The sequence below is a fragment of the Arctopsyche grandis genome, chromosome 7 (genome assembly GCF_051622035.1).
Source record: "Arctopsyche grandis isolate Sample6627 chromosome 7, ASM5162203v2, whole genome shotgun sequence".
Classification (NCBI taxonomy): Eukaryota; Metazoa; Arthropoda; class Insecta; order Trichoptera; family Hydropsychidae; genus Arctopsyche; species Arctopsyche grandis.
Genome location: NC_135361.1, coordinates 13,710,622 through 13,734,525, shown reverse-complemented (window position 1 = coordinate 13,734,525; position 23,904 = coordinate 13,710,622). Strand labels below are relative to the sequence as shown.

Sequence of the window (23,904 nt, the reverse complement as noted above, 5' to 3'; positions counted from 1 at the left end):
AATAAAAGTTTCAGAAGTTCCAAAGCCAAGGCGTATAAAAAATAACATGTTGATTCTTTACAATAAATACACATTTTAAGGACAGTAAATATATTTTATAAAATATATAAATAAATAGAGGTCTCTGGGGGGCCTGACTTTGTATGCAAATAATCACATTATATTTTAAAAATGTACTTGATCATCTTATTGCCGCCGTGAGGGGTGCAAACTGACTTTGGCTGTTTTATACGTATAGTAAAATATTGTGTATTTACAAATCTTATTTAAGTAATATTACAGCCACTGAGGTACTGTGTAGAGCAAAATTTACCTTAACACTAAATTTTATTTTTGCTTCTATAATATACGCATCACAATGAAAACAAGTTGTTACACTTGTGGGTGATTCCCTGTCTCATAACACATAGCGTAATGCACGAAAGTAGCATTGTAATATTTCGATGGAATTCATTGAATCATTATGGGGAATCATTTATTTTATGTATGTCATTCATTATTATTAAATTATATTTACAATTTAAACAGCTCATGTGCGATATACATACATATATACATACACATCGTCGCATACACACGCGATAACGCGCACGTGTGTACACGTGTGAGACATTAGTTGCACAGGCATGACCGCAAATCATTCGAGTCACTTCATAAATATACAATGTTTATTACACACATACAAAAATATACACATTTGAGCATACAATATATCTTACTATTATAAATACTCATTCTTCATAAATAGAACAAAAACAGGCACCAATTTACAGAAACAAGCATAAACTTTTACATTCATACATAACAATTAATAAATTTAATGTATATATGTATATATACACATGTAATACAAATTAATATACATATAAAATTAGTCCTGGTCATAATAATATGTACAAATACACTGCTATCCCAGAATATCACAAAAGGCCTTCGATGACTGGGGAGCCAAACAAGGACTGGTAATGAAAACATCACTCTGACAGGAGTTTCTGTAGTAATGACGATTTTTGATCACCGCCCCTGACTTCCTCCATAGTACTCTGAAAGTACAAATAAAATAATTAATAAACGAAATACATAATTTTTAAAGACATAACACAATTAGAATAGATGGAATTCATTAATTGAAAAAGTAATCCCTAAAAGCATTTCCTAACTGCACAATTAACATTGAAATTAAAAAAAGGATAAACATTAAAATAAATCACATAATTAAATTACTTCTTTTACTGTATAAAATGTACTTTAACATTTCAATATTCGAATATCATTTTATTTTATATTTATATAATCATATAAGTTTTTAAAACAAAAATTGTTCTACAAGACTAAAAATATACCGTTAACCAAATAAAATTAAACAGAACTAGCTTTTACAGAAAAAAAAAAATACCTCATGAAAAAAGCACTAATAACAGCAAAATTATTCTTGTTGAAACTTTTTAATATAAGTAATCAAACATTAACCAAATTTTAACCTTTACTTTTACAACAAAAATTGATGATACAATGATGCATACTAACTAATAATAATTTAAATGTACAAATCTAATAATGACTACATATGTATGTAGGTATTATGTATACAAACATGTAAATTTACCAGATGTTAAACCACAAGCCACATAAGTAAATATGTACATCAAAAAAATAAACAAAATTAATCTGTAGTCATGAAAATTATGCAAATAAAGCAAATAATAATAAAATATATGTAATAGCGTCATACAGTATAAATACATTCAAGCGAAAAGTTAAATACACATTTAGAAAGACCCATTGGTTTTTGCTTGTTATTTTGATTACATCAAAACACAATACTATAACATTTTCCCGTCTTACTTTGAATCTATGCATCACAATAAGTAAGATATTTTATGTAAAATATAATACGAATAGTTTACCGTTACTACTGCTAAATTATCAAATAAATTATAGAAATCGGAAAACGATGTCATTCATTTTAAAGTCTTATAATCCATCCGCTGTAGGAATTAGGAGACTTAAGTAAAATGTACATGCTATCTCTGTCAACGCCTCTCGACCGATAACATTTCGTTTAAACCATAGAACATTGTACATACGAAATGATACGAAATATTGGTCGAGATGGGGCGAAAAGGACAGCATATGCGTTTTATATCAGTCTCTTCCTACAGCGGATAGATTATAATTCTAAATTTAAATTTATACTGTCTTTGAATATCGCAAAAAACAATTTATTTTTTACAATCAAAATCGAAATGTGTAGTTGCATGAAAAATTGCGTCTGATAATTATATTTTTGGTGCAACCTACATATTATTTGCAATAAAAAACTAAAGCCATTAACCACTTTAATGAAAATTATTAATCCAAAGCCAACATAAAATTACATACACAAGTAAATAATTTAAAGAAACCTACAAGCATTTTACGTATGTATATAAAGCAATTACTAGTGCCAACTATTTGGCGATTGATTTCGAGTTAATTGCGTAATAGAAAAAGTAAAAAAATAGTACCAAATCAACAGAAAAAAAACCAAATTTGTTTTGTTCATTACTATCATACAATACAGCTCACACAGCACCAAATGAGTTTAACACTATTGTCATAATTTTATACAAAATTACTCATGCACCAACTTATATAATAATACAATACAAATGAGGTGGGTTTAATCAAAAGATAAATATAAGGATAAAGCTAGGAAACTTACCGTAGTGTTCTGGTGAGTCTCCCAGAGCTTTTGAGCATTTGGTGCAGTCTGGGCGCCCCCGCCCCCACCCACCACGCCACCTAGGCACACACACACACACCCCCCATGAACAGCGTGCCTTCACCAGGCATTTAGCCTTGTACATGCCCATGTCTGCATTAGCTTACTTTTACACTACACATTCAAATATTTAATATACCCTCATTGCTTGTTTACAATGTGTACCGTACCATCCAATTCTGCGTGTATTTGACAATTCAATTTACGATTTGCGTGTATTTTACAATTATTTACGATTGATTGTACAATAATTTAACCAAACATCTTGGATTCAACGCCAGATAATATTGTACATCTAGTAGTGAGATCGAGAATTTGTGATTTAAAAGTATCATACCCATAAGTTTTGGTGTAAGATTCCAATTTCTATTATTTCTTGACATTCTTGGAGAATAGGAACACATCAAACGTAAAAAGGTCTTGAATGTTTCATGTAGTGAATTTATTTTCAAAATGAAAAGAAGTAAATAGAAAGCTAATGCAGATCAGGAAATTAAAAAATTCACATTTGTGTCTCGACATTGTATATAGCATAGGGAAGGCTGCATTCATTATACAATGAACAATAATATTCGTATTGATGATAAAATGGAGAAACAAATGTGAATTTTGAAATACATATATTTTAAAATAATTTTTAATAATATATTTTGTTTTACCAATATCGTCAGCATACAAGAAAATTACCAGATTAAATTGTGTTGAAAGTATTGAACAAAAATAGCATGTGGGTCTACAATAAATTAAATATAAATTATTTTTCGTTATATGCCGACGATATACATACATATGTATATTTTTTACCTAACTACCGTTTTATTCTTTATTATGTATATAATTAGTTATTTAAATTAACATAAAGTATCCCAAAATTATTAATATCTTATTCATTGAATCAAACTTAAAAATTTTTTTAAACAGAATTTGTAAACTTAAATACTTGAGTATTTTTCCATTAGAAATTTTACGTTATTTTTTCAAAATACATAAGAGGATCGTGCAACAATATTGAGGGGTAAAGATGCAACAAGAATGAAAAAATCACCAAGAACTACTCCATGGCGTTAATTTTTTTTGCAGAAATTGAGCGCTAAGTCCTTGTGTTTGGCCATTGATATAATGTAATAAATATGACGTGAAATTAAATCAAAGCTGTGCTACGCGATTTTAAAACAATATAGTTGCAACTATTCTATCCAGTTTATGAATATATTTTAAAATTATAAATAATTTTACTCGAAAAATTATTTGCTTATAAATTAAGCAGATAAATAAATATAAAACGTTTAATATGAAATAAAGAAATATTGAAAAAAAAAAAAAATATATATATATATATATAAGAATCAGTATTCCAAAATATAACATTATATTGAAATTAATATCATATAACCAAAAAAACTTTTGATAACATAATAACCGTCCAAAATGACGGAAACCATAGATATTTTAAAAAATCTATACAAAATTTGTGGCACCGCTGAGATCGACCGCACAAAAAAACAGGAAGAGCAAAATTTTGTATTAGAGGTATATTCTATACATCTTTATTTCAGAGACATGAATGTTTTATTCTTAACTTTAAAGGCATAGTAAAACCCAAAAAATTAAGAAAAGGATGGTAAAACCAATTCACTAAAATACCAAACCAAATAATGAAGAGTTAACATGTGGTATATTAATTTAAATTATTTACACATTTTTAGATATGGATATGTATTAAAATTCCCTGTGCTATTTTTGACAAGTGTGTCATAGATATGCTATAGTATAATTAATAACATTAAGCAAATGTGGATGGTTTATCAATCCAAAGAATTCCCGAAATATAAGATGTCATGCATATATAAATTTTGGAGATATTTACCTGAGGGAGGCATTTCAAATGTAATCCCTAAAGACTCTAAATCAGGCGGTGGCGGAGGCACGAGATCGGGAGGGCGTGCGCCACCGCCACCCCCCCCACTAACCCCTCCAGCTCCTGTTCGTGCTCCTACTACAGCTCGCAGTTCCTGACGTACATATTCTGATGTCATCCCACCTAACAAAAATAAATATATATACATAAATATATGCAACACGAAAATAAATAAACAGAGATACGTAATGAACGATTCATATTTTTAAATATAAAAGTATTCTCCAAGCCATATTGATCGTAAAAATGTCCATATAAATTACATAAAAATGTATGTATGTATGTGTGATACGAATTCTCACATTTCCTTTTTGTCAAATTATAATACTTTTATATTAAAAATACAGCACACAAGGAACTAACATAAACGAACTAATATGATAAAAGTAAATTACTAATATATGTATGTATGTAGATACATATTAAATTTAATTTTTTAATTGCAAAATAAGAAATTTTACTTGATTATTCAAATTCAGTGAAAAGTAAATAAAAAATACTATAGTCTTTTAAATGTAAAGCTATTACTAGTAGTTGTTTAAAGCTGACGTTATTCATAAATAAAAAATGTAAAAAAATCAAAATGCAAAAATATTGACTATTTCAGATTTCAACATGATCAAATAATTTTACATGCACAGTAAGCATAAAAAAATAGGTTGAAATCATAAACACAATAAAGAAAAATCTATATGTTTAAATAATAAATTTAATCTTTTTTAGAAAACAAATATTTGAAACATAAGTTGATAGATTATTGATCAGATATAAAATTGTATGATCCAGAATAGAACTAAAAAAATAAAATAATCCGAATAGTTCAATACTTTGTCGAGTTATATCCAAATTAGTTGATCAACTAAATCTCACTTTTCATATTTACACAAAATTTTATAACAAATATAAATAAATAGCTTGAAAAACAATACAAACAAAACATGCACGTATATAATACTTATGCAACCAGATATTATGAAAGTGATTTAACATTAGCACACAAAAAAGTAAAAACATTGTATGTTAGATACACAAATACACAAACAGAAAAAACAAAAACAAAAAATTGACATGACTAGAAATGATATAATGCAAGCTACCGAAAATAAAATATTATCATTAACTTGCCGATATGGCAAACTGGAAGTTGCTGGCAAAAGAAAGAAAATTTATATTAAAAAAACACATAGGTGTCAATTTTAGTTGCACAATTAATGATAATATTTTCGTATATTAATTAACAACCATATGAAAATGTTTAAATGATACTTTATTAAAAGGGAACTTATGACCATTCTTTTTTATATGAGTAATTCTTAATTTCTTGACATATATTTATATGGGGTCGAAAAATTTTAAATTCCAACCCACATAAATTATAAATACATATATACATATGTAGTATGATTTAATGCATACTCTACAGTAATTGATTAAATATATAATGTCCACAGAAATATGTGGCACATCATATTTTTATTTTGTGTTTGAAAGAAACAATATACATATGTACATGTATTTATGCCCAGTAATTTTGAAATTGAGATTATTGAATTACCATTACATCTTTCAATATAAATTTTAATTAATACAGTAAAACCTCAACAAAGCAGACTAATAAGAGTGATGAGATGGTCATTATGCTAATCATAAGCAGAACTCGACTCGGGTAATGACTTAAAACACGGATTCGGGATCCGGGTTTCAAAACCCGTCGGATTCGGGTATTTAAAATTTTGAGTAATTATTGGTAAAAATTCTAAATGATTTTCAGTCGATACATTGAAAATATCCAAATATGTATGTGTTATTTATAGATTCTGCGTGTACATGATTCATATATGAGCTTATTTGTTCGAGAACTTGATTTTACGACTTAAAAGTTCTGAAAAAACTGCGAACAATGGAACGGATTTTGCAAATACTGAAAATAAATACCGAAAACGATACGACATACTGTAATTTCGCTAAATTTCATTATATTTATTATATTTTTAGTTTTCATTATATTAATAAAGGAACACAATATCACTTATTTGCTAAATGTGCTAAATGGTATACTTCTGTTGTAATTATATATAATACCAGATTTAATTGTTTTAAGAATATTAATATTAGCCTGTATTTATTTGTTACTTAATTTTAACTTCAGAAAACAAATTAAAATATATTATTAATTTTTATAACATACAATATTTCATTTGTTTTACTGTCGATATTTCACAATACTCTATATAAAATACATATATTTAGTTATTGAAAAATGTTTTGAATTTATAGAACAACCTAGTACATATTTTTAGTTGAGTCTATTTTTAATATTATAATATATTACTAAAGTAGAAAAATGAATTTAAAATCTGGTAGATTTTGATTTTGGACCCAGATTCGTTGGGTTTTCAAAACATTGGACCCGGATCCTTTGGGTTTTGAAAACCCGGGTTTTCAGAAACCCTAAAAGAACATTGTCTACGATAAGTTATACATGAACAATGTTCTGCACATACATATGTACATATATGTAGAACATTAGATGAGGCGCACATAATAAGACTTCATATCTAATAAGCCAGGTTCAGATAACGTGAAAGAGATTTCTACTTTGATCATATCTGAATCCATATTAAAATCACAAAAAAAGAAGTGTATGGAAGGCTATGTACGATAGAAATCTTGACTTAGTTGTAGACGTAAAAAAATTGACCACTGAAATTCAATGGGAGGTTAGTCTTGAGACATTTCTCTTCCCTTCTTTGACACTCCTCATCCCTCAACGCAGACAAGATCGAGCCACAAACAATAACTGGATATTCATCGAGTCAAAGTGGAAGTTGTCGAAATTTCCAAAACAGTTTGTCATTGCGATTCACTAAACATAAAAGTTAAGACTCCAAAAACGTAGTCTGAACCTGGTATACTCGATAAATTGATTATGAGCGCTTAGCCGAACAGGATATTTTTAAAAATTCTTACATTTTACTGTTTTTATTTGTTTTTGAGGTTTTACTATACTCATAGAATAATAAGATGAAGTGAAATGTATCATTAAACCAAAAACTCATTATTTCCTTTACAACCTGTTAATTATTTGTATATGTTAGGTCGAATCAGTGAAACACAATATTCAATAATTCAAACGTTCGAAATAGTTTTGTCTATTTGGTGTAATATATTATAAGACAAAAAATTTGTGTTTTTCTCAGAGGTAGCATGCCCTGCTTCGAGTTACCGCCTGTCATTGGTATGTAAAATGTATATTATATCACTGATTCGACTCAAAATATACACACACATAACTAATCATCCATTTCATTTCTAGAGACTTAACACAAAGAGACTTGGAATATGACAGTGCATACATAACGTAACTTAACAACTGATCTGACCAATCAACTTGATTGCAATCAGAGGATCTCACCTGAACCAAATACATCCAAGCCAATTCAAAAACACAATCATCAACATTAACAATGAACCAGCGTGTTATTAGCACACATATATTGACATTTAGGGGAAACATTTAACACCACACAGATGGACATATTTTAGTGATATTTGAGTCACAATAAACAATAACTAAAGTGAAATAATAAAATGAAAAATTAATAATTTGATTGTGCACTTAAATTATCACACGGATATGAATAAAAATATGATGGTGAGACATAAATGGTTAATAATTTGGGTGAAGAAGCAGACCGGGAACACAGAGCAAGCTTTGGTGCACACACTGGGAAGAGTACTTACTCATGTGGTTACCGTGGTGGTGGGGCTGGTGGGGTTGGTTAGGGTGGTGTGATCGCGGGTACAATGGGGGCTGCTCCACACAGTAGCCTGTCTCAGCCACGCCTCCACCATAGAAGCCCCCCACTCCGCTGCCCACTTGCCACATGTATTTATCGTCATATTATTATGAGTACCACCACTCCCCTATATTCACACTCGCCTTGCATTCATCTCTATAGGAAGCTTGTCTTCTTAAAATGTCTAAGTACATAAAAAATACTACACTATGTCCGAAAAAGAGATACACTAGTATCTGCAATGACTTTATTTAAAAAAAAACCCACTTTAAAAATAAAACATATCTTTTGAATTCGATTCCTTTTTCAAGTTTTTTTTAGTTAACACTAGTAATTTCAATATTTTCAAAAAAAATTCTAAAAGAATCTAACATCTCAGGCTATATCAATAAATTACACATGCAGCTACGAAATAGTGCATATTGGCTAATTTATTTTTTTCTATGAAGAATAATAATATTATATGTATATATTAAAAAGGTTGAAAATGCGCTAGCTATATATTCTCATTATAGTAAAAATAAGACAAACATGCTGTTCATATTATTATATATTCCTAAAGGGTCACTATTTAATTCTCATTAAACATGCATATATATATTTAAATTGAAAACAATAACTTATAACATAAGTTAAATTTACCATTTTCTTCATTTGAAATTTTATTAAGTCACACAATAAAGCTTCAAACTAATAAACATAATTTTAAGATTCACACTGAATATGAACTATTTCAAAAAGAAAAAAGAAATTTAACTGCTATTACTAATTGAATGCCTTCATATGAAAAAGTGGAAAAAATTGGGGTGAAATGTACATCGTTACAATTACGTAACTTTCATACTCAAAAGTACAAAAGACAACAAATAAATTGTAAGATAAACCCAAAGCATATGTATATGTAATAGTTACGATGACAATATAAAAACTGATCTTAAGAAAATTATTCAATTTCCTAAAAATTAAATCATTTAAAAGAAATAGAAAAAATAGGACGTGTAATGGTAGAAGAATTTTAATAAATTAAGAAAAAAATAACGACATGCACATTTTCCATTTTGACATATGAAGGATTATAAATAAACGAACTTCATTTAAAATATTTACTGTAAAACTTTTTGAATGCCATATTTTGGGTCAACAAAATTACACCACATTCTAATAATACAAATTATTTAAATGATTCAAAAATGACGATTTTTTTTTTAGAATAAATTAGTAAAAACTAAAATTGTATGGTATGACACTCAAAAAGTTAAGGATAGCGATATGTTGAGTTTTCAATAGATTTTTCTTTAATTGAAAAATAAAAATATAATTAACATGTTCTGATACCAATTATCTGTATTGTAATGTTATGTGTAAGATTACGAAAAATTTAGAAAAATCAATTGAAAATCATACATCTAAATAAAAATTGGTATTAAAAGTAAATTCTTGACTTTCTCAAACAAAAAAAAAAAATTCATGTTGATTAAAAAAAAAAGCAATTACTTAAAAAGTCAAGAGTTCACTGACTTAAATCTATGAAAAATTTAAATCAAGTTTCGAGTAATTACCTTGAATGGGTTGCGTTGGAAGAGACATATGCCTTTGTAACCGCGGAGGAGGTTGTTGTAAATAGGGAGAGTGGGGTGCATGAGGAGTTAAAGGTGTGTGTGGTGCTAGCGGTGATCCACGTTGTCCACCATAGCCACTTTGCTGAAAATTAAAACCAATTCTCATTAGAAACTAATTTATTAATCAATTTAGAAAACTAAAACTTGACTAATTAAATTTTGGATTTTAAAATTTTTAACGTCAAAATTTATTTTACGTTCCATATTCGTTGCGCACTTGCAATTAAATTGCGTTCAACCGTTGGGCGCTCCGCCATGCAAAAACCACAACCAACATCAAACAAACTCGAATTCACGCATAGTTTATTTGTTGTGTTGTTGTAATCGTGTTGGCATGATGTTTGTAGTTGCGAATTGCCGAGCACGCAATGACCTAGCGCGCAACATTTTGACATGCTTATATTTCACAAAACTCGTGCATTTTAAAGGTCGAAAATAAAGATAGATACCCAAGAAACCTCTCGACAACTTTAATATTCAAAATAATGACGAAAATATGAAAGAAATGTCAATTTTCGAAAAGGATCTATGTTCCGAGTTAAAAACTTACTGTAAGTTGAGCATTGAGCATAGGATTTTGTTGCTGTTGAAGACTTAGTTTATAAGAAGGCGAGTCTTGAGCATTTGTACTTCCTGTTGTAACAGAAAACCCTCCATTACCACTCCCTGAAAATAAAATAAAAGTATGTATTTAAGAAACTAAAATATTGATTCCAAACGTTATTAGTTATTAAATCATAATTAATTTCATAATGCAAATAGACGAATAAAGATTCAAATATTTATCTTATCGGTTTTTGATATGAAATTCTTGAAAAATTTACTATTATCTTTTATAATAACTTGAATAAAAAACTTAAATTACCATGATGATGGTGGTGGTAATGCGGAGGAGGTGGATAAGGAGGAGCATCGGCTGCTCTCTGTAACGACACATTTGGAGGTGTTGGTGCATTTAAAAGGGCATCCATTGTGGCATGTAACGGAGTAGGTGGACCACTACTGCCTCCTGCACCACCAACAATCATTTGTTGTTGTTGTGCTTGTAATAAACGCGCTTTTTGCTGTGCCTGTTGTTGAGCTAGTTGTGCTTTTTGTCTTTGCGTTTGTTGTTGTTGTTGCTGTTGTTGTTGTTGTTGTTGCTGTTGTTGTTGTTGTTGTTGTTGTTGCTGTTGTTGTTGTTGCTGCTGCTGCTGTTGTTGTTGCTGCTGCTGCTGCTGCTGCTGCTGCTGCTGTTGTTGCTGCTGCTGTTGTTGCTGCTGCTGCTGCTGTTGCTGTTGCTGTTGTTGTTGCTGTTGTGGAACACCTGCCTGCTGAGATTGGGCACCATATCTACTAACCCAAGGACCACCTGGAGCTTGCTGTAATAAAAAAAAGTCTCGTCACGAAAATAATACTTAAAATATAAAGTAAAAACATCTTATTTGCAAAATTATACCGTTGAATTGGGATATGCTGGAGGTACACCAGGAGATGATGGACTTTTAACAACTGTTTCGCATTGCATTAAACTTTTTTGGATAGCATTGATTGCCATTTTCTCATTCATCACCTTAAATTGAATAAAAGTATGTGTAAAAATATACAAGAGAAAGATAATTTAGCTTATAAATATATAAGTACAGTTAAAATCACTGAAATAAAAATCAGTAGAATAATAAATGATTCAAATAATATTTATGTATATGTTCACCTGGTAAGTGTTGTGATGATGATTATTAGGAGACTGCTGGCCTGTTTGACTATCCATTGCATTTATAAGATTCATTAATTCGGAATTCTCTTGATTATATGATTCAGGTACAATATCCATCACTTCGTCTAATATTACAGATAATAATGGATCTGATGCTCCATCTCCGACACCAGCTACGCCACCACCACCAGATCTAAGAGAAAAAATTATATGTACAACCAATTTTTAGCATAATTTAAATAAAAATCCATAATAAAACAATAATTTATATATGTATACTACATAGAGCAGTGGTTCTTAACCTGGGTTCGATCGAACCCCAGGGGTTCAGTGAGTCAGTCTCGGGGGTTCGGCGGAAGTCAAGACAACACCCGAATCATATGATTCGGGTGCCAATTAAGAAGGATTCCAATTAAGAATGGTTCGGTGAATGCGCATATAAAACTGGTGGGGTTCAGTACCTCCAACAAGGTTAAGAACCACTGACATAGAGTAAAGTCTCAAAATTACCGAAAATCCGAAGGCGTCTGTGCGGCTGGTGCTGCCCTATGTGCTTGGAGCATCTGTTGTAGTGGAGTAAGCGAAATGTTTCCACTACTACTATTACCATTATTATTAGTACTATTGGAATCATAGCCAGGACTTCCTTTGTTGCTGTATGGAGAAAAAAGTAGGTTTTATAAAATCGATAAAAGTTGAAAATTAAATTGACGCTAAAATATACTTACTTGAGAAGGTGAGCAAGCGCATTGTTGGTGTGATAATTTTGTGAATGTCTTTGAGGAGTAGTAGCCGTAGGATGACGCGGAAATGGCCTTGATAAATGAGGATTAGGTAATGGTAAGGGCGTAGTTGGCGCTGATGGTTGTTTAGCTAATAATGAAGCTAACATACGATTTTTTTCCCACAATTTACTAGGCATTCCTTGGGTACCCACAGCTCCACTTGCAGTAGTATTAGGACCAGTTGAAGAAACCTGTAACAATAAAAAAAAAAACATGAAATCACAAATGTAATAAAATTGCTTTTTTGTGTAGTTAAAGTTTTTTTAAAAGCCGTTTAACCTTAACATAATTTGATAAGAAAGTATACACTCCTTGTAATCTATTACTCGCAATTTAAGAATATTATTTGATTTCATACCTGCTGGGGATCGTTAGAATGCGGTCTTTTCAAACTCTGCTCTTCTTGCATTAATTTACGTTTAAGAGCTGATCGTTGACCTCCAATCCCCAAAAGTTGTAATAACTCTTCACCACTACTACCCAAAGCATCAGCGCTTTGGAGAGTAAGGGGTGTAGATACACTTGTTCCAGTAATAGGAGACGAAGATACATTTACATTATTATGTCCACCATCTTTGAGTAACTGACTCAATAACTCACTACGGGACCTCATATTACGTTGTTCGGGATCTTCCTCATCAGACTTCTCATTAAGAAGCTGCAAATACAGAGTTAAAAATCAGATAAAATCCATATGCAATATTAACAAATTTGATCTAAAAATTATGAATTGAAATCATAAAATATCTTATAATAAACCCCAAAATTAAATCTTAAAAAAATGACAATACCTTTAGAAGCATATTATTTCCTGGTGGTCTTTGGTGAGATGGAGGAGTTGGTGTTGATGGTCCATCACTAGGAGGTGCAGCAGAACGTTGAGCATCTTCCTCGTCTTCTTGGTTTAGTAATCCCTTCAAGATGAGATTATTTCCAGTGGGTACTATCGTTGTAACAGATGTCGTTAAAATAGCACTAGATACGGGAGTTGTTGGAGTAGCTGGAGTTGATGGTAAATGGTCTGATACTGATACTGGTGTGGGAGCAGGAGATTCTCTTTTGCTTAAAAGATTTCTTAATCGAGCAGAATCTGGTTCGATTGGAGGTGTGGGAGTCGGAGGGGGAGGCAAAGGTGTGGCAGGTGTTGCAGGTGCAGGGGTATGTGGTGTACGAGGAGTAGGTGGTCCAGATCCTGCAACAGAACTAGTTGTTCGTTCCTCTTGAGGTCTTGCATCTTCTATAGGTAAAGGACTGAATGGAAATGAACTAAATGCAGCTGGCGAACCACGATTACAATCACCCCATGTACTTTGTGGAAAATAATCTAAATCGAACTCCGAAGGACCAAAAGAAAACGATGGTTCTGAAGCTGGTGAGGGAGGAAACTGACCATTTCGAGGACCACCATTGCCATTAACAATAGCCGATGTCATTAATGGCCCTCCTACAGGCGGCACAGTATTATTACTATTAGATTCCAACATGCTTATTTCGTTCTCTCTGAAAATATGAAAAAATTAACGTAATTTAATGTCTGGTAAATATGTTTGAAAATAATGGCCGTCAAAATAACTTACGTGAGCATCGTAAAAGTTGACATGATAAAATCTTGATCATTAGTGGTAGGATTTGCGAAAAATATTCGTGACTGAGGTCGTGTATGAATATAAGGATCAGAAGGAGAAAAATGAATACGTGTAGGAGGGCCTGTTAATGCAACCGATGTTGCAGTTGCAGCAGCAGTAGTACGCAAATGTTCAGCTAATCTTGTCACGTCTGCTGGATGTACAAGCTCTTCTAATCGAGTTCCTTCTAAGCCAGAGCTTCTTGCACCTATACTATGACCCTCACCTAAAATTATTTAAATAATACATACACCCACTGGGTAAAATAACACTTATGGACATGTCCACAAATACGAGGGTAATAAAGTTTACAATTTAATTTAAAAAAAAATAACACAAAACAAATTGAAGGATCCAGTTTGGATTGAGATGGTTTTGTGGACATGTGAATAAAAAATGGTTCATTAAAAATAAAATATGTATTCATGTAAAACTAATTAATACGGTATGTATAGAGATGGTAAATTTGATTTGTAGACACATTTCTGATACTCAAAATAACGTACAACAACGAAACGTAACTTATATTGAAGATTACATAATATGAGGCATGGAACCCGAATCAAATACTATACTTATTTAATAAAACTTCTTATAATAAAAAGGCAATTTCATAGAACAAATAGACATACAGTACATGCATGAGCCAAAGTAAAATATAATATGGTTTTCAAAAGAAAAAAAACAATTTAAAAAATGCTTGTACAGGTGATATTATGCCGAGATCTGTAATTCCAGTTCTTCTTTATAGGCTTATACGTAAGAGCCAAATTTAAAAAAAAAATCAAATTTTCAAAGAGATCAATATATCAAAAGAGATAAAACAAGATTGTACAATACAGCTTATATAGGTTATCTATAGCTCCAGCTAGCAATATACGAGGGATTTCAATAAGTACATACATATGTATGCATATACTTAAATACATAAATAAATATGTATGTATGTACAAGGGGCGTGCAATGAAAATTTCCTTGTTTTTGTCGCGCAGCCTTACTTACGTATGTGCAAGCAGGATACAGAGAGACTTGATATGACGACACCTAGTCCCCTCTATCCAGCTCGCGCAAACTTAAGGCTATGCGACAAAAACAGATAGAATTTCACAGCACGCCACTGGTAGGTACATACATGCGTACATATATAATCATCCTTTTTCTAATATGCAATAACTTTTTTAAACAATAATTTTTAAATAGAATGAAATTTGTTAGCACTAAAGACGTTGAATGATGGACTAACACCACGTAGTACATGTGTATGTATTACACACAATGTACATATCTAAGTATTTACATATTTGCATAAAGTATTTCAATTTTCTCTTTTCAACTAAATTTATGAATTACGAGGAATTCTTTAATTAGCAGAAATAAACAATTAGATAAGCCTAGAATTTAATTTAAGGAGACTGGGGCCCAAATTGGCGCAATTCGCTATTTTTGAAATAATATAGTAAATCGATTAAGATTCTTCATGTCATTTTGACCAAAGTGATATGTAGAATAACATCGGTGGTGCCTGACGCTCGAAAAATTTTCTCCCTTTTGAAGAGTGCACACAAAAAAAAGTGCACTCTTTCAGTATGTAGCTAACTTGCAAGTCGATTGTCATTTTTGCCTTCCTTCCCCCGCACCTCTACTTTGTGGGGTTCGCTTTCTTCAGGAAAATTTGTTTGCAGTGCCTCATCTATGTTATACTATGTATATCTATGCATTTACACATATTATCTGTGAATGCTTCCAGCAAATATATAAGTATAGCAACAATCACAAAACTACAGCCTCAAATATTTTTGAATTATGTATAATATGTCTGAAGCCCCAAACATTTTTAATTTGAACTGAATTATATATGTATACATTCAAACAGAGTTTTGTACATTAATCCAGTGCATCATAACTTCTATCTATCTCCATATAAACAAAATAAATATAATGGAACGTATTTTTATACGGTAATTCCCCGACTACGATATACAATATATAATAATTTAGCAGGAATCACACCATCCGATTTGTTAAATTTACAATAAGATTATGACGCCATTCGAACATTATAATTTAATCAATATAGTACAAAATTTCACGACTGGAATAATAATGTTGCTTTATATTTTTTTTTGCTTCTGCTCTGATAATTGGATGCTGTGATTTCCGAATTGAGAGATTCATATTTAGTATTTTTAAAAATAGGAATTTTTCACTTTCGCGGTCATTCTATTACATCCATTCACTTATATGTATTTCAAAGGCCAACAATGATAAATATAAATTATCAAACATGAAATAGGCGATACTTTAGTATAACAAAAAATAAAATCCAAGATAATGACTAAGCAAAGAGCTGGGCTTCACCATGCGACTTGCGAGCAACTTTCTCAGCTGACTTGTTGCGAGATCAGACCGGTTCCATACAATTTATATGCATCTGTATGGGACTGGCCACACCGTACAACTCATCGGTCTCTCGAGTAATAAAATCCGCAGACCAGCGAGATCAATCTGTCGTAGGCGTTGGGTCTGGTCGGGAGGATTTTATGACCTGAGCGACCAGCACGATCCCTCAAAACGTATAGCGTTATATTGGAAGGTGCCACATTCAGCGACTACATAGCGAGAAACTATTAGCATTTGTAGCTATCCCGAGTTGAGAGACTAGCGTGCGACAAAGCGAACGACTAAGTGACCAAGTCGTACGGTGTGGCCCGGCTCAAAGATGCATATTAATACAATAACATTGTATAATACAATATTAATACAACATTGGTTGGATAGACAAAAGTTATGCCAGAACAACGAATTCCCTAGTATTACGCTCTTACGAAAAAAGCCGTAAGTTGTTTTGAAGATCTACATATGTACATACATGTATAGTGAAAAAACGATGAACTGGTGTAGCTACTTATTAAGACAGAGTGGAAGTTACAAATTTCATCAAGACCAGCACAAATCATGAGAATTGAGGATTACAGATAAATGTGTACAAATCTGGGTTACTTTGGAAAATAGAAGATTCTATCACGAAAGCGATCACAAAAAAAAACAAATATGATATTAAGTGTAAATTAGAATGCCGACATGGCAGAGTAGTGCTTTAGTTTTTTCAGAAAACTGCATAGCAATGACTCGAATAAAATTTTCTTCTGATACTTCGAGATTATATAAAAGAAAATTTTTGATATACTCACGTAGAATTTTTCCGTGCAAATCTAATTTGAACGTAATTTGATGAAGTGGTCTTCGTGGTGCCCCGTTAAGTTGGGGCGTAGCGGGAGCCAGATCTTCTTCACGACGTATAACGCACAAGGCGTATGAGCCGTGTTCTCCTTCACGCATCAGAGTTGCACTGATAAGCAATTCTTGGTACTGGTTATCACCGTCACAGTCTTCGTTTGGTTTTATTAACAAACGTGAACGGATACCACGCAAACGACGTCCGGGGAGGTTTTCAGTTCGCGACCACACTGAAGGCATACTTTGGAAAATTGACGCAAACTTGTGATGATCATCATCGTGTAAGTAATTATATATAGTTTGTCTATGTAAATCAGCCCTATCCCACTGAATTAAGTCTTGAATATTATCAGTCACACATTCAATTTCACCGTCACAGTTTATACATAATAAAGACCACCCGAACAAATCCGTGTAGCTCCTTAATGCCTGTTAAAATAAATACGAAAAACATTAAAAATCTAGAATTAAATAAATTAGACTTTGGACAAAAGCTAATTTTAATAATGAAATGACATCCAATGACTACTAATATAAATAAACAAAAGACTACCTCTCGTCAAAATAATTTTTATAACCAGATTCCCAATCGATTAGAAAATTCTTTAATCTGCATGAATTATAGAGCTCTCGGCAATATCATTACAAATAAACCGTGAGATATATTCCTGAAAAATATAAGATTGTGGGAAAACTGAAATTATGAAGACTACGACCCTAAAGAAAATAGTCTATATGTTTATTTTAGGAGTCACAATAAAAATTACAGTTGATAAGTTTTCGTTTATGATTCTCACATTAGTAGGTACATAAATAATGAAAGGAATCCAAATATATCTTAAATCGTTATTCATCTCTGTGAAAAAAAAAATATTTTGAAACATAAAAAGTAGCAGAAATGAGAAATATTCTTAAAACAAATTTAATAAATATTATAAATACCTCAATGATGGTGGAGATTTCAGAACGATGAAGAGGGTGAGTGGAAGACACATCACCATGTTGCAGTGGGGCGACGGGAAGGCAAGAATTTGAGCACGCCGTCACACAATTACTAGAATCACCTATCCGACGTTTCTCAAGAATTATTCTTATTTGTGCAGCTGCCTCCTGAACTATTCCGTTTTTATCAGGTTGTTTTACTTCTGATAGACAAGCCACAAGCAACTCTTCCAATTGATTGATTGTATCATTTTCCAACTCCCGGCGACGTTTTTCATTATTGCACTTATTTCTAAAAAATTAAAAGTAATTGATTAAAATTCGTTATATCAACATACAATACCTATAAACACAAGCAGAAATACAAACAAAAATTATAAACAGGATCATTAAGCACAATAAAAAAATAAATTAAAAACACCACAACTACCAATAACCACAATGTGCTAAATTATGTTTTGTTAGCTAAAATTTCGTTTTTAAAAACAAAAAAAAATAAATAAAGAATTCATTAAACTTATGTTTAAAAAAGTATATTATAAAAATTAGTAAAAATTCAATAAATTACACAATTGTGAAAAGACAAACATTAAAATTTGTGAAATTAATATATGTATTTTAAATGTATTACGACAATGTCATCTGAATGAATCTCAGAAGATTATTAATATCAGTATTCACTTCAACGAGAAAAAAATATAGTCTCTTTGATATCACTTAAAATTTACATGGAAAAAGTTTAAAATAAGATGAACATTTAGTCAACAATGAACAGAATATTTCAAGTCGAAAAAAGTGTGAATTTATCAACAATAAGTAAATGTTTTACACTTGACAAAATAACAAAAGAATTACCACTCCACACACTTATAAAAAAAAGAGGTTAGAATCGATGTAATCATTAGTCTACAATGGAAAATATCAAAATTTGTGTAATTTAGTAAGGTCGATTAAACACAAATATGTATTAATGAAACAAATATTTGTTATTTATTCTGTTAAGCCCAATCAGAAAGCATGTCGAAGCTGATTTACAAGAAATTAAAGAAAACAGAAATACAACGATAAATATTTTAGCATCACAAAAACATTTTTCACACCAAATCAACAATTATTAAAAAATTCAATTAAACATTAGCTCCAATTGACGAATGTGACCAGTTCGATATTCGTAATAAAAACGGCTATCCATTTAAAAGATGGTTTTCTATTATGGCATAGGTTTTGAAGACCGATGTAAATAGATGGATTATTCAATATGAAGATTCATAACATGTATCACCACATTTCAACCGGTCGGTTATGCATGTTAATGATGAATTAAAATCATTCCTGGCGGAAAGTTTTAACGCCGTTGATACTTTAACTTAATAAAAATATGACGATCACATTCACAGCAGGTTGGACATATAGATGAAATGATCGATGCTTGGTTGAGGAATTACTAAGATGATACGTAAGAAACAGAAAAGGTTGCACAAGACCATAAACGAGATGGGTGGGTGAGATTAGAAACACATATACATAAAAGAAGTAATAACTACTAGTGGTTATATGAAAAAATAACATAAAGAAAAAAAAAACATACATATACAGTCGAAGATGAATTGCGAATTGAAAAACAATGTCACATAAATACATAAATACAATTAATTATATTGCACCCCCAAATCACAACAATATTATAAGCTATTTAAAAACACAAAATGTTTCAACTCGGGTTCGACTGTATATATATTTATTTATATATATATATATATATATATATATATATATATATATATATAAATATATATATATATATATATATATATATATATATATATATATATATATATATATACATATATATATATATATATATATATATATATATATATATATATATATATATATATATATACATATATATACATATATATACATATATATACATATATATACATATATATACATATATATACATATAAATATATATAAATATATATATATATATATATATATATATATATATATATATATATATATATATATATATATATATATATATCCATATATATATATACATATATATATATACATATATATATATACATATACATATATATACATATATATACATGTATATATATACATATATATATATACATATATATACATACATATATATATACATATATATACATATATATACATATATATACATACATATATATATACATATATATATATACATATATATATATATATATATATATATATATATATATATATATATATATATATATATATATATATATATATAGATATATATATATATATAGATATATATATATATAGATATATATATATATATATATATATATATATATATATATATATATATATATATATATATATAGATATATATATATAGATATATATATATAGATATATATATATATAGATATATATATATAGATATATATATATAGATATATATATATAGATATACATACATGTTTTGTGAAAACATTTAATGTGTTACATTGACAAAAAGAAGTTTAAAATAAAAAAAAACGTAGTTATACTTTATGGAGAAATGATAAAAAGAAAACTTAATTGAAATCAACGTAATTCTGAAGTACACACAAATAAGATATTTGATCGAACATACATATATGTTTATTATATATGCACATATGTGTTACAAGCAATTTGAATCACGTGTTCTAAAACTCACATTTGTGATTGAGGTTTGTTGTCAGATTTTTTTCTGATTTTCTTGACGGGAGCTACGACACTCATTTTGCCCAAAATACCCCCCCATGAGTCTCCCAGCTGCAGATTGCATGGGCCTAGCCTAGAAAATAATAAAGAGATAAAAGTTAAAGGCATTCTTGACTTTCTAGATAGTGATCATTTAAAGATTTTTAATGAATTTTAATGTATCACCCTCCAAGAATGACCAATTCGAATTTAGTATGCAATTTTTAATGACATAACCCCAAATATGAGTTTAAAAGTCTCACAGTCATCCCAGAGTTAAGCTAATAAATAGAAGTTAATTCGATTATGTTATTCATATTTATTAGTGTTGGATCTTTAGCAGAAACTTCGCCTAGTAATAACACATTCACTCGCATTCATGTTCACAACAAATAATAAAACTGCGTTTTACAAGTCGATTAATTTGTGAGTAATAACTAACACCTTGTTTGCTGCGGTGCATTTCATTCGATTAATATTATATGTATGATATATTATGTAACGTTTCCCAACTTTCCTTGTCAACAAATTAATTAATCTTTAAAAATAAATGCCGTGAAATTTATTTTAACACTGATAAGACTACATCAACGTCTCCGTAACATTCAACAGTAAATATTTTTCTAAAAACGAACTTGAAAAATAATTATCAACAATAGCATTCAACCTCTCGTTGAAAATAATCAATTGCGAAATTATATAAAATCAATGTTTTTCAGAAAAATAAATATGAAGAAAAAAAAAAGAGAAGACTATCATTCGATTAATAAAAATGTGCCAATAAAAGCTAAATTCTGTACACTCACAGATGTCAAGGAAAACAAACATGATTATAGTATAAATTAGCATTTTGTAAAGAAATATTTACAAAGCATATGGGCCAACCATTTTTAATACAAATACAAGAAAGAAATAGCATTAAATACCAATCCAACTTCAATTCGAATTAAAAATATATCACAGAATATACAAACAAATATTACACAATAAATTTTCATTTTCCTTGATTCACACACACATACAAATGAACGAAACACAACTGTCACATCTGACAGCGCACAGAGGAATCTCGACAGATTTTATGCAACAGAATCGCATCGATGTATCTAAAGTTTCCGGCAATTGCAACTCGGGTGCAATACTTGCGAAGTTGATTTTGCGCACAATAAAAAGCAAATTGGCGTTAGTGTGCGAACGGCTTCGACCTCGACGTCTCTCAAGGTCCCCTTTCACGAGCCGCCATCTCAAACTCAATTGGGTGAACCGCATCCCAGCCCGACGAGATGCTCAAAAATATTGTCAAAATCAGTTTTATTTCACACACACACACACACGCATATACAAATGACTGCAAGTAATTTTTGCGTAATCGGCACTCGTTTGCGGAGAATTACACATTCAACATTGCGTACGCAACGGGCGAGCGATTCCAACTTTCGACAGTCGCACACAATTCAAATGCACAAAGATTCGTCACCGCTATATAACAGTGATGTAATACAAAAAATTTAAAAAAAAATCATCATCGAAAAATTTATAATACGCTTCGTATCTTTTTCACGCTGGAGACTATATACGATCGAGTTGCAGAGTAAATATATACTGGACAGTGAACGACACATATGTACATAGCTTTCGAATATTGCCACGGTGTTATTAAAAAAGTAATCAAATAGCTGTTTACAATTTTTATGCTTTACATTGCAACACAACAGAATCTCTAGGAACGTTTTATATAAATAATACGCAGAATTCTTCGCAAGGGCAACACGTAAGAACTTTTGAGGAAAACATGTTTTTAAAAACGTGAAACACGTAACATATTAAATGTACGAAGAACACAAAAACGATAAAATTACAGCTTAGTTGACAGAAAATGCAATGTTTCCACTATACGCAAAATTGATTCGAACGTGTTACTTAAATCAACGCGAATCGTTTTTCCAACAATTTACATACAATATTTGCAAAATCAGACGATTCACCCGTTGTCCATGTGTGTGCACAACACAAGTTCGTAAAAATAAAAATATATAGACAAAATTCGACAGCATTCAAACGAGCACGCAAACCAACCACGCAGCCGACTCGGAAAAGGTTTACAATAATTGTTGCGCAAAAAATTAAAATAACAGGTGGTCCGAGAACACGAATCCAAATTTTTTCACAGCGAAAACCTAGACAAAATCCGGTTTACACACACACTCACTCACAATGGGAACACACTCTAATACAACAAACACTTTGCAAAGGACAACATTTTCCTTCAACATCGGAAAAGAAGAAAAGCTCAACTGACACACACACGCTAACAGTCGGCAAAGTTAAATTGGGCAACACTGCAGAGAAGAGCGCACGCGAGAGCGAGACAAGACACAAGGAAAGTTTCAGCAGACGTTGAAAATTTTGCACATTTCACACACACACACACGCAAACGCACACACAGTAGAGAAGTGCATCCAACAAAGGCAACTCTCATATGTAGAAATCAGGAAGGTCGCACCGTTGCGCGAATTGTGACGACCTTGAGGCACCTGTCGGAAATGGGATGTTGGAGTTGGAGTTGGTGTGTCGGAGTCGGTCGAAGATCCAAACACACGGACACACCTGGTCGGAGAGAAGCATCCGGCGAGGAAGGGGGCCCCGCCGACGTCGGCCGAGCAGAGGAGCAGAGGGGCGGAGGCGCCGCGGGGGGGCGGGGGGGCCGGGGGCGGCGGCTCGGCGTGCAGCGCGGGCAGCATCACGACCGACACTACTACTCTTGACACA

General features: G+C 31.1%; 2 protein-coding genes across 2 annotated transcripts in view; one reads left to right on the top strand and one right to left on the bottom strand.

The window, feature by feature from the left end:
* The window catches only part of LOC143914278 (organic cation transporter-like protein), a 474,519-nt gene that overhangs the window by 43,818 nt on the left and 406,797 nt on the right, over positions 1-23,904 (top strand). The window lies entirely within an intron of this gene.
* Positions 850-23,883, bottom strand: LOC143914276 (uncharacterized). The gene is made up of 18 exons (XM_077434432.1): positions 23,743-23,883; positions 21,109-21,228; positions 18,387-18,678; positions 17,399-17,873; positions 14,160-14,433; positions 13,374-14,082; positions 12,941-13,240; positions 12,526-12,773; positions 12,308-12,451; positions 11,795-11,990; positions 11,540-11,653; positions 10,967-11,462; positions 10,652-10,767; positions 10,042-10,183; positions 8,427-8,561; positions 4,632-4,805; positions 2,705-2,784; positions 850-1,043 (listed from the first exon to the last, which is right to left on the bottom strand). Exons 1-18 carry the CDS (start codon positions 23,874-23,876, stop codon positions 975-977), a joined length of 4,218 nt encoding a protein of 1,405 aa, XP_077290558.1. The 5' UTR covers positions 23,877-23,883; the 3' UTR covers positions 850-974.